Raw genomic sequence first — 12,393 nt, 5'->3', positions numbered from 1 at the left:
GCCCACAAAGCACCAGACATTCTATTACTTTATAGGCATTAGCTCACATAATCTTCATACTACCCCAAGAGACAGGTTTGTCATATTTATTTTATAGATGAGGAAACTGAGACTCGATGAGCTTTAACAACATTTGTCCTGGATCACATAGCACATGGGTGAACTAAAATTTGAACTCAGATCTGTGTGAATCCAGAGTTGTAGCTTTTGCCTCTTTGTAAAGGATCCCTGCAGAGATCTCAACTTCCTCGGTCCTTCCTTATAGGATTTTAGATTTGTTCAACTTCAGTGGCTTAGCTTTGGCAAATGTTTAATCCCAGGCCATTAGCCGCTTGTCTCTAGCTTGTGAGTCACAATTAGGAAGGCAATCTGTCGCACCCCTCCTGATTATACAGAATCAGAATGTGATACAAGTTGATTACATTCAATTCCTTTTTCCCTCAACCTTACTTTCTAGTCATTAGATAGACTAGACTTAGCTAGACTAGTCTAGCTAGACTTACCTGCCCACAAATGGCTGACTGTACTGGACTGAACCCATTAGCCCCTGAGGTGGTCTATTCCATTGGAACAGTGGACAGTGGACTTAACTTCTTTCCTATACTGACATGAAATCTGTTTCTTTAAATATTCTGATGTTCCCTGATTCTCTTAGACCCAGAGGGTTCTATACAGACAACCTTTGAAATATGAGGATAGTGTTTGAGTTCTCTTCCTTTCCTTCTGAGTGTTTTCTCCTCTGGGTTACACATCAAGCTTTCCCCAACTGGGCCTGATGTAATCCTGCTTGCCACTCTTCCATTTCCTGGATACACTCCTTGGGCAGACCCCAGTGTTTTGCTATCTTTCTCATAGCTAAGTGAATTTGGGCTAACCACTTCACCCCTCAGAGCCTTGGTTTTCTCATCTGTCAGATGGGAATAACAGGACTTACCACATAGAGTCGTTGAGAAAGCAGATGAGGTAATGTCTATAGAGTGCTTAATACAGTAACACACATGAGGTCTAGAGTATTCTAGACCAACTTGACCAGCAGAATAAAATAGAACCAGACTAGCATTTCCCATCTCTGGACAGCCTACAGACGATCAAAAGTGACCCCCCTGCCTTTCAGATCATCTTTGGGCTTTGCAAGAATACCATGGCCTTGCTCTACTAGCACTGACACTTGAGACTCTCTTCTGGTCCTGTTATCCTCCCACTCTCTCCAAGACAGATCTCTAGGCCAAAGGTAGGTCCCAGAAGTGATGGTGGAGTAAGACAAGGGCAGGGGGGAGAACGGGTTGTTGAGGATACTGAACAAGATTCCAGGCCATCTGCCCCATGATGTAAGTGGAAAGAGCACCGACTTTTGTGTACATACAGACTGGAGTTTTTATCCTGGTCCTTCTGCTTCTTAGTTGTGACCCTAGGCCAGTTATTCAGATTCTCTGACTCTCAGTTTCCCCATCTGCAAAATGCAGCTAATCACATCAACTTTATAAAGTTACTGTGAAGACAATACAAGGAAGTGTATGTAAAACACAGAGTAGTGTCTGACACACAGGAGGTCTCACTAAATATCTCCTATTTCTCTGCAACTGGCAAGAGCTTATTCCTCAGGCCCTCGAGGCATCAGGAATAGCTCCTCCAGAGTGGTTATTTGTTCTACACATCTACTTTACGCGTGTAGAGTGCTTTATAACTCACAAAGCTCTCTCACGTGAGCTGTCTCACCCGAACACTATGAATTTAGGAGGCAGACAGAATGGGGGTTATCATTCCAATTTTACAAATAGAAGTGAGCAGAGAGAAGTGACTGAGACCACAAGGCTACAGAGCAGTGACACTGGGAGCCACCTCCTCAGGCTAAGCTCAACGCTTCGTCCACTGTGTCCCCCACCCCCGCCCAAGTCTTTAAAACTTGGTCAAACACCTGTTTGTGTGATTGGCCAAGGGGAAGGCTCAAGGCCATCTGCTGACCCTCCTCACTTGCTCAACTTCATTTCCCATGTCTCCCTTATGAATAATGTACAATGCACACTGCCCTGCCCCATACTTGATGATTTCTTCCACACACCCTTTCCTTGGTCAGCAACGAGCTCATCTTTCCTCTGCCCCGACACCCAGCTTACAATCTGCAGCCTTCCAGGACCGGAAAGCCGCCTGGGATTGGCTGCACCTGCCTAAGCTCACGCCCTCACTCACCAGCCCCTCAGACTCAAAGTGGCACTGCCCTACCTTGCACTTGACGACAGGCAGCTCGGAAAGAGGGTTCTTCGGGAGTTGGTGCAGCTGTGACCTTGGTTCCCCCGGCAAGACAAAAAGCTCCTTGAGGGCAGGGGCTGGGTCTTCCAGTTCTCTGGTCTCCCCAAGACAGGGCTCTGCCCACAGTGGGTGATCAAAGCTGCTGATCGCCTGACAGGGGGATGGACTGGATGACCTATGAGGTCACACTCAGCCCCCTGACTCTGCTATACAACCATGACATCTGCTCGACACTTTGCGGTCCTTGCTCCCCCAACAAGCCATGCCCTATTGTACCCCTCAGCGTTTGCACATGCTTCTTTCTGGAATGCCATTTTTCTCCTCCTCTCGCTGGATAATTGCTATTAACCTTTCAAGGACACAGATCATCTGTCACAGCCTCTGTGAGGCATTCCCTGCCTGATCTCCCAAACTGAATGAATAGCTCCCCTGTTGGTGTCTCCATAGCATTTGTTCAGCAAATATGTACTGGGAGCCACCTAATTCTGTGCTAGGCACCAGGGAAACAGATTAATCAGACAATCCGGCCCTCAAGGAGTTCCCGGTCTAGTGGGGAGACCAATGTGCAAAAAGACAAGTTGACTACAGTGTGACAGGTGCTGTGATGGACAGAGGCTGTGGGAGAACAAAGAAACCAGGGAAAGCTTCCTGGAAGAGAGACTCCTGAGCTCCACCGTGGCATGACACACACAGCCGTACAATAATAAGTGACTCTCTCTCACCCCCCACCAGCAACTTGGAAGAGAGTAGGTTTCTTTCTTACTTGTGAACACATCACATCCAGTGTGGTGCTTGGCTCACGGCCAGCATACAGTGTTTGCTGAAACAAATACATTTGAATTGCACGGCCACAGTTACCCTTCCAGGCCAAAGGTTCTGAAAATGTACTCAGCAGAAAGACATTTGGCTTCTTTACCCTAAGGAAGAGCCTCTAGCTACAAGGTGGCCCTTATACACTTCTACCCCAAACACCTGTCCCAGCATTTCTGTGTCCCCAGGGCCTAGAGGAGTGCCTGGCACATGGTAGGTTCTTGATAAAGTTGGAAGGAAGGAAGGAAGGAAGGAAGGAAGGAAGGAAGGAAGGAAGGGAAGGAAGGGGAGGAAGGAGGGGTGAGGAAGGGGGGAAGAGAGGGAAGGATGGAAGGAAGGAAGGAATTCTTCCAGCAAGGGATACTTACTGCAGGATAGACATGGCCGATCTGAGCAGTCCTCCCTATGTGGAGCTCATCTTCTTCTTCTTCTTCTGTTGTTTTCCTGTACACTGGGTTGTCAAAATTCATGCTTTTGGTGTTCTTCCGCTTCCAGTTTCTCCAGATCAGGTAGCCACTCATGCACAGCAGGGCTATTACCGCTGGAGGAAGGGACACATTACACTGAACTTCCAGAGGCTCTAGCCCACTGCTCAGACGTCAGTACACTTCTCGCCGCCTCTCTAACTTTCCTGCCCCTTGTTCCTCAGGCTGTTGTGCTGTGTTCTTCTTCTGCTGCTTGGAAGCCCTTCTCCTATCTCTTCCTTTATTAACTGCTCATCCCTTGAGATTCAGCTCAAATGTGAAGTCTTCTCAACTTCTCAAGGAAGAGTCAGTTGCTCTCTCATATGTGTTCTGAGCCTACGGTACTATACTTTATATACCTGTACCCCCAACTAGATTGCGCTCTTTGTGGGCAGGGACTGTGTCTTCTTTATCTCTCTATGCCTGGTGCCTTGCTCAGCAACATGTACTGAGTGAATGAGTGAATTTCTTCACCACACCATTGTCCTAATGCTGCTGCTTCCTTGGATTTCTCTGAGAAAACCATTCTCTCCTCCAATGGAGGGTGGATGGTGGGGGTGGGGTGTTTCTTCCCAAAGCTGGGACTCTGCAAGAAGAGAAGCATCTCTAGAGGGGGACACAGCGGGAAAACACAAGCTCTGAGTTGGAATCGATGAATATATTAATGAGTAAAGGAGGAAGTTCTCAAACAGAGCTGGGCAAAACGGGCGCAAGCAGCTTCATAAGAGAGTAGACAATCATCATGAGCATTCAAGTGGAGGCTGATGACAGCATCCAGGATGCTAGAGAGGGGGGTTTTACTTCAGTTAGACTGTAATAATCAAGACCCATTAAAGATAGGAACAAGGCAAGGATACCTGTTACCATTGCTAGTATTTATTATTCCAGAGACCTATCTATGCAGTAAGAACAAAGAATTGAAGGGTACACACAGAGGAAAGGGGGAATACCAAACTTATCAGTTTTGTATGCTTAGAAGATCTTAGAAAACCAGATGAAAAACTATTATAAATAATTTTAGTTCATCAACAGTTCATATAAGGGGTGCTGGGGTGACTCAGTTAAACATCCAGCTCCTGGTTTTGGCTCAGGTCATGGTCTCATGTCTCATGGGATCAAACCCTGGGCTTGAGATTTTCTCTCTCTCTCTACCTCTCCCTCGCTCATGCTCTCTCTCTCTCAAAATGAATAAAGATTTTTTTTTTTAACGTTTATTTATTTTTGAGACAGAGAGAGACAGAGCATGAATGGGGGAGGGTCAGAGAGAGGGAGACACAGAACCTGAAACAGGCTCCGGGCTCTGAGCTGTCAGCACAGGGGCCCGATGCGGGGCTCGAACTCACGGACCGCGAGATCGTGACCTGAGCCGAAGTCGGCGCTCAAACGACTGAGCCACCCAGGCGCCCCAAAGATTTTTAAAAAATTAACAAAAAGTCAATAGCTTTCTTATTAATTAGCAATAACCAATTCGAAAATGGAATGGAAGAAGAACAGAACACATTCACAGCAGCCCAACAAAAACCATAAAATACCTGGAATAACCTAGCAGGAAATGTGCAACTCCTATATGATCTACAAAATTTTATAAAAGGACACAAAAGACTCAAATAAATAGGGAGATGTGTTAAGTTCCTGGATGGGAAGCTTCAATATTGTAAAAACATGAATTCTCCCCATATCAATTTATATATCCAAAGCATACGATTCCACCATAGTTTTTGTAAAGATGATTCTAAAGTTCATCTAGAAGAGAAGTTGGAAAAAACAGCTAAGAAAATATTGCAAGAATAATGATGCCCTATTAGAAGCTAAAGCACAGCACGGAGTTGTTCTTCTGGTATGTAGGAACAGAGAATAAAGAGGCTAGCAGCAGATCAAAGTCTAGAGAGCCATGTAGTTTAATATAAAGATGACAGTTCAAGTCAGAAGGATGAATTATTCAATAAGGGTCTTGGGAAAACTAAACAGGCCTATAGAAAAAAAAAAAATAGTTCAGTCTCTACCTCACACCATACTCTATAATAAATTCCAAATAGATTGCTATCTAAATATAAAACAATGTTTAGCAGAAGAATGTATAGGGAGATATTTTAATAATTTATAGTGAGGCAGACCTTCCTATGTAAAACACAAAACCCGGAAGTCATAACACAAACGATGAACAGATCTGATACTTAAAATTTTTAAGTTTATGCATGGCAAAAGATACCATGAACACATTTATAAATCAAGAGGCAGTATGGGAGAAAATATTTGTCACATATATTACAAAGGTTGAATATTCATCATGTATAAATATTTCTACAAATAAGTAAGAATAAGAACCAGAACCAACAGAAAAACAAGACTGTGAATAAGCAATTCATTAAGGATGAAATATAAATGGCCATTAAGCTTATGAAAAGATACTCTACCTCATAGGGAAATATCAGGGAAAGAATATTCATCTTTAACCTCTCAGATGAGCAGAAATTAAAAATATTAATCATATCAGAGTGTATTGTATCAGGGAAGGCGCATATACAAGCCCTTCTATAGAACAGAATATGTCAGGAAAGGGCTTGATTTCTCTTTCACTAAGCGACGTTCAGAGTATTTTCCACTCACTCTACTCCAAATCGGCCTGAAGTAGTCTCTCCATCATCTTTAGTGTTGAAGACTTTCAAGGCCAATTCAAATGGCATCTTCTCCAGAAGGACCATCCCCTCTCCTCTGCCGGGCATCCCGCTTCTATTACAGCACATTGTGATACGTGTTAACACCTCTCTTGTATCACTTTTTATGACTAAGTCTGACTACAGACCGAAAGCTCTTAAAGTCTTTTTTATCTTTTTCTTCCCTGGGTCCTTGGCACTTGGCACAGTCCCTTGCCCGGAGTAGAAGTTTTTAAAACTTTCACTCACTAGCTCACCACCATACTGAGGACTCCCAGGATAAATGGGCAAAGTCCCTGTCCTTGAGGTGCTTGTGGGCAAGCCAGGGAGATCAACTTGCGAATGGACAGTTGCAATTCAAAGATCCCACCAAGAGATGAGACTGGTATAAGACACGGCATATTCAGGATGCTATGTGAACAGCGGGAGGCGAGAGAATAAATCGGCCTCCGTGGTTCTCCGTGAGGTTTAAATGTTATATTTTGGCCATATCGAACTTCTAGTTCCAAACCCACTCTCTCCCCTCCCCACGCTATTTCCCGGTGCTGGTTTTACTTCATGCTGTTATCACTGCTCAGGTTGCTCTGGATTCTTCTTCATTTGGCTGACTCAGCTCACATTATCATTTCCACTAGGAAACCTTCCCTACCGATTCCAAGTTAAGCACTTCTTCAGCACTTCCAATGGACCACATATGGCTTTGTTTTAGGACTTCCCCTGACATAATCAAAATTATCTGTTATGTGTATCTCTCCGACAAGACTAAACTTTTGGAGGACGAGAACCATGTTTTAGTCATTTTTAATCACCTTCCTTCCACCTCACAGAGGCTGGTACCTCGCAGCTGCTTGATAAAAGTTTGTTGAAAACCAAACAGAAAGAAAGCAAAATAGCATGATCTACTAAAGGAATGGCAAGCAGCTCTCCTCATTCATTCAACAAATACTTTATTTCCTACCACGTGCCAGCCACTGCGAGCAGCTGGGGAGAGTGGCGAGCAAGAGAAGCTCCAGCCCTGTCCCCATGGAGCCTATGGTCTGCCTTCACATGGCTGGCATGCAGAGTGTGAATAGTGGGGAGCAGGGGTGCACTGGGGGCTGCCTGGGGTCAGGTCCTGAGGGGCCTTGTGTGCCAAGCTAAGAAACTAAATTATAGGACTGGGAAGTGGGTGGGAAGGCTGCCGGGACAGAAAAAGTCAATGAGACAGGTCCGTGTGCTAAGTGCTTGGCCTTTCTAGTGCTTTTCCCCAGACCCCGAGCATCAGTTCTCTCTTTTCCACAGTAACTCGGGGCCACACTCACCCATGGGCACGATGATCCCAATGACAGCAGCAGTGACTGTTGAGCCCATCTTGCCACCTTCATTCCCATCTGCAAAACACAAATGTGCAGAACGATGCTCTGTCACCCAAGTCCTTGCTGGCCTCACGCTGTAAGAATTGCCCAACTGCTTCCTGCCCTCATTCCAAAGCGATGATCCTGGCTAATGCCGAACAATGCAGTCTTTCCAGATCCTATCAAAACTCCCTTGAGGTGAGCAGGACAGAGGTTATCTCCCTTTCACACATGGGGAAACAGAGTCTTACTGGGGTTCTAGGGACTCAAGAGAGAGTGACTGTCCAGCAGAGCTGGGACCCAAACCCAGGACTTGTGCCCCAAGTCTGTTACCCTTTCCACAGTATCACAGTATAGGAAGCTGGGGGGTGTGCCTGGCAGAGTGAGCACTTAGGTCTCCATGTTGCAGACTGACTGGGGCAACTGCCTTTGCCCGCCGGTATCTGTTCCTTGGTCTCTGTTGTTTCGGTGGTCTGTTTGTCCATCTGCATTGCCAGCTTATTTTCAATAAGGAATTAAATTGGGATGCGACATAACATAGTGGAATCAACGGCACAGACTCCTGGGTTTGGGCAGGTTACCTACTTGTGTGGGCAAGTTACCTACCTCCTCTGGATGCTGCGAAGATTAAGTGAGAGAATTCATGTAGAATCCTTACTTAGCACAATGCCTGGCACAGCCTTGCCTGGTTCAAAGTGGGTGGGGGGCGGGGTGGGGGGTGTTTCGAGGCCTAAATAAGGTATATAAAAGCACGTTCTAAACTGAAAAGGGCTAGAAAATGTACTGTATTTTTAAATTTTTTTTTACGTTTATTTATTTTTGGGACAGAGAGAGACAGAGCATGAACGGGGGAGGGGCAGAGAGAGAGGGAGACACAGAATCGGAAGCAGGCACCAGGCTCTGAGCCATCAGCCCAGAGCCCGACGCGGGGCTCGAACTCACGGACCGCTAGATCGTGACCTGAGCTGAAGTCAGACGCTCAACCGACTGAGCCACCCAGGCGCCCCTGTACTGTATTTTTAAAGTATGCTGTGCCATCTTTTCCACTCTTAAAACTGTCTTCATGATAACATCTCTATAGCACTTTTTAGTTTACAAAGCAGTTTTTTCGGATCCACTGACGGCCGTCTGAGGTGTGAAGAGGGCCTTCACCAGCTACACTCGCTCCAAGAGGGCAGACGATTGTTCCGGCAATGGCCCGGATGCCACCCTCGCAGCACACCCGTTTCTCCAAGTTACTCTAAGGCAACCTAAGTGTTACGGGGAGAAAAGAGGGGGTAGCACTGCTTGGAAGGGCTGCCACCCCCTTGCTGCACATGAGCAAGCGCCCGGCGGCCACAGCAAATCCAGAGCGGCGTGAAGCCAGTGGGGAGACTCTCTGCTCGGAGGCTGTGCCCCAGGTGACAGGAACTGGAATTCACCCAGGTGTCACGTGCCTCTCCAAACTTCAAGATGAGTGCTCTGCTCTGGAAACCCAGCTTCTGCTGGCAAAATGGGTCCGATGAGAAAGGTGCTGCCGAGCCGCCTGGCTTCCGGGCCACGTGTGGGATGAGAATTTAAAAGATGGTTTATCTTAAATGAACTCCCCCTGGCAGGTGACTCAATTAAAAAGGTATTTGCTGGCCAATGAGACAGAACATTTCTAGCAGTGACAATTACTGCTCCCAATGATTTAATAAGTGCTAAACTTACTTATTTTCATGCCAGGGTTTGGAAAGAGGCACAAGCAGGCCATAGTTATGGATATTACTATCTGGGGAACCTGCCGAGAGGGCTAAGAACCGAGACCAGAGCTTCTGAGGTTTCCAAATCTGGGGGACACCCCCTCATACACGTCAGTAACGCATGAAACACACACCCAGTGACAGAAGAGACTGTGTACGTGAGCACTTCTGTTTACACCGCCTTCTTTGTCTGTCCTAGTGGTCTTGTGAAGCATGTAGGGTAAGGGTAATTATTCTTCCCACTTTGTAGGTGAGGAAACTGAGGCTCAGAGATAGGAAGTGGCTTCTTGCAAGACCCTCTACAAGTTAGTGGCACCTAAGACTTTTAAATTGTAGGTGGGCACCTCCACCTGCTTCCTCAGCGAGGTCCAATATTCTGTTCTGATATGATCTCGTCTTCCCACATATCGCCCCATCATGAAAGAACACAGAACTCATTTACTTACAGTGCTGGGAGTGGTTGCTGGTCGCAGGGCTTGGGGTAGATGGTCTGATGCTTGGAGCCCTGGGGACACTAACTGAGCTGGGGACCACAGCTGCCAGGCTTGGTGTCTCTGTGCTGTGGTTCTGGGAGGTGAGGCTGTGGACGGTGGTCCCAGGGGCTCTTGCGGTGTCGGCTAGTGTCCTCGTTGTGGTAGGAGCTAACATCGTAGTTGAGGTAGATTGAGGTGCTGGAGGGGAAACACCGTGGAGGTCACTTGGACAGAGAGTTTTTGTTGCTTTATGTCTAACTTTTTGCCTCTATGAATTATACTTATGAACTCATCCTCATGGCTCAGCTCAAATGCCACTTCTGGGAAGCCTTCCCTAAACCTCCTGAATGGACTATGACCTTTTCTTTAGCTGAATCCCAAGCACTTTGGGTTTATACTGCACACTGATTTGATGAAGACAAGTCATTAAAGCAAGACTATAGAATTAGGTGTGGGAAGACCACTGTAAAAGATTGGGAGTAGGGGAAATCACACAAATCTACAAGGATCTTACATGCATATTATTACCCTGCTAGGTCGAAATTCTCACTCCACTTTAAACAAAGTGGAACATGGAAATCCCAAATGATGCAGCAGATTTATGTTCAAACAAAAGGCCTTGGCCCTGTGTCAACACTGAACGATGAATATAAACTTGTATGGTCAAAGTCATGACTATTAGTCTCAATCGTATCACAAAAGGGCTTCTTTTTGTGTTAAGTTCTAGGTGAGGAAGAGGCAAGCTCAGAGTCACCTGCATATAAACAGTAACTGAAGCCATAGGGGTCAAGGGTTCTTAATTTCAGGTCTTTAAGGGGTTCCAGAAACCCCCTGAAACTGAATTTAAAATGTCGTATGTATACGTGCATTTTTCTCGGAAGTAAGAGGAGAAAGCCTCAGACGGACCCTGGGGAAAACCAGCATACAAGGAAGGTAAAGAAGAGACAATAAGTAGCCAGAAAAGACAGAGGAAAACCAGGAGCATATGTCATCCCAGAAGCCCATGGAGGGTGTCAGCAGGAGGGGGTCTCGCACTGCCAGGGGCCAGCCCTCCTGGTAGGTCTGGTTACCTCGGTAGCACCTCTTCATGTCTGGGCCCAGCCACATTGTGTCAGGACAGGCACATGTGTACTTGGGAGAGGGGCTGGAGATCTGAGGAGCAGGAAGGCACAGGTACTCACAGCCTCCATTGGGCTGGGCACTCAGCTCACAGGCATCTGCAGCTAATGGCACAGAGACAGAGACAGAGTTGGAGCAAAGGTAAGGCATGCCAGTTCCTCCCTTCTCCTGAGGATGAGCCCCTTCCCACTTGGCTTGATCAAAAAGCTTTCTCTCCTTTTACTGGACACCTTCCAGCAGTGTGTCTGGTGTTTTACCCCCACACTTTCATTCAATCCTGATGACAACTCAGAGAGGTGGGTGTACGCCCCAGACTGACAGATAAAAGACACCCAGTTTCAAAGAGAAAAAAATCATCTAAGTTATAACTCTAGGGATTTTAGAGATAGGATTTAAACTGAGGTCTATCAGGGTGCCTGGGTGCCTCAGTAGGTTGAGCGTCCGACTTTGGCTTAGGTCCTGATCTCGCGGTTTGTGCGTTCGAGCCCCGTGTCGGGCTGTGCCGACAGCTCAGAGCCTGGAGTCTGCTTCGGATTCTGTGTCTCCCTCTCTCTCTCTCTCTCTCTGTCCCTCACCCACTCATGCCCTCTGTCTCTTTCTCTCAAAAATGAATAAACATTAAAAAAAATTTTTTTAAATAAATAAATAAACTGAAGTCTGTCAAATTCCAAAGCCTGTTTCCCCCCTCTGCCACATGCCACGTCTATTTCTTTTTCTTCTTTTTAAATGCTTTATTTATTTATTTTTGAGGGAGAGTGTGTGTACAAGCGGGGGAGGGGCAGAGAGAGAGAGAGAGAGAGAGAGAGAGAGGGAGAGAGACAGAATCTGAAGCAGGCTCCAGGCTCCGAGCTGTCAGCAGAGAGCCCGATTCAGGGCTTGACCTCACAAACCGTGAGATCATGCACGGTCTGAAGCCGAAATCGGATGCTTAACCCGACTGAACCACCCAGGCGTCCCATGTCTATTTCTTACTTAAATTTCTAGGTCTAGAATCAGGCACCAAGCTTATCTCCTTTCCCCACTGTGCCTTCCCACTGTCACCTGGCACCCACACCTCAGTTACAGTTAGACTTAGTACTATATCCTAGTGATAGAGGATGGGACAACCTAGTAGCAGGATTCCTGGCTTCTATTCCCAACCAACAAGCTGGACTGCTATGGCCCTAGGATACGTTAGCTCACACTACTGCAAAATGGGTACACATAATAAATGAAAAGCAATGTGTTCCTTCATGGCATAAGGAGCTCTTGAAATCAGATAGACCTGAGTTTGGGTTTCAGTTGTGCCACCCGCTAAAATTATTTTGCCTCTCTGAGCCAGTTTCCTCCGTTGTTAAATGAGAAAAGTAATACCTGTTCTTTGTAGGCAAAAATAGGGCTTTATATATTTTTTATGCCCAGCCTTATTTCACCAAGAGCTGAAGGAAATGAGAGAAAATATGTGACAGCAAAGTACTCTACCAATGAGAGGGACTGTTGCTATATCTTTTGGGTGTGCTGAGACATTACATTACATGAACATGAATGCAGCCTACCTAGGGGAGGGAGAGGACAAGGGCAGGGGACCT

At 46.3% G+C, this 12,393-nt stretch overlaps 1 protein-coding gene across 9 annotated transcripts in view; it reads right to left on the bottom strand.

Annotated features, from left to right (window-relative positions):
* The window catches only part of LRP8 (LDL receptor related protein 8), a 79,957-nt gene that overhangs the window by 4,649 nt on the left and 62,915 nt on the right, over positions 1-12,393 (bottom strand). For 5 of the 9 annotated variants that reach the window (XM_060621513.3, XM_060621514.3, XM_060621515.3 and 2 more), the window contains 5 exons: positions 10,777-10,929; positions 9,680-9,904; positions 7,477-7,545; positions 3,426-3,598; positions 2,221-2,397 (listed from right to left, as the gene is read on the bottom strand). In XM_060621513.3, the coding sequence (XP_060477496.1) occupies positions 2,221-2,397; positions 3,426-3,598; positions 7,477-7,545; positions 9,680-9,904; positions 10,777-10,929 (797 nt within the window). Of the gene's footprint in view, positions 1-2,220; positions 2,398-3,425; positions 3,599-5,908; positions 6,252-7,476; positions 7,546-9,679; positions 9,905-10,776; positions 10,930-12,393 lie in introns of those variants that run through there. The other 4 variants (XM_060621516.3, XM_060621517.3, XM_060621522.3 and 1 more) reach the window with 2 other exon arrangements.

This window comes from Panthera onca, chromosome C1 (assembly GCF_046562875.1).
Source record: "Panthera onca isolate mPanOnc1 chromosome C1, mPanOnc1 haplotype 2, whole genome shotgun sequence".
NCBI lineage: Eukaryota > Metazoa > Chordata > Mammalia > Carnivora > Felidae > Panthera > Panthera onca.
Note: the sequence above shows the minus strand (reverse complement) of the source record. Positions and strands in the feature narration are given on the sequence as shown.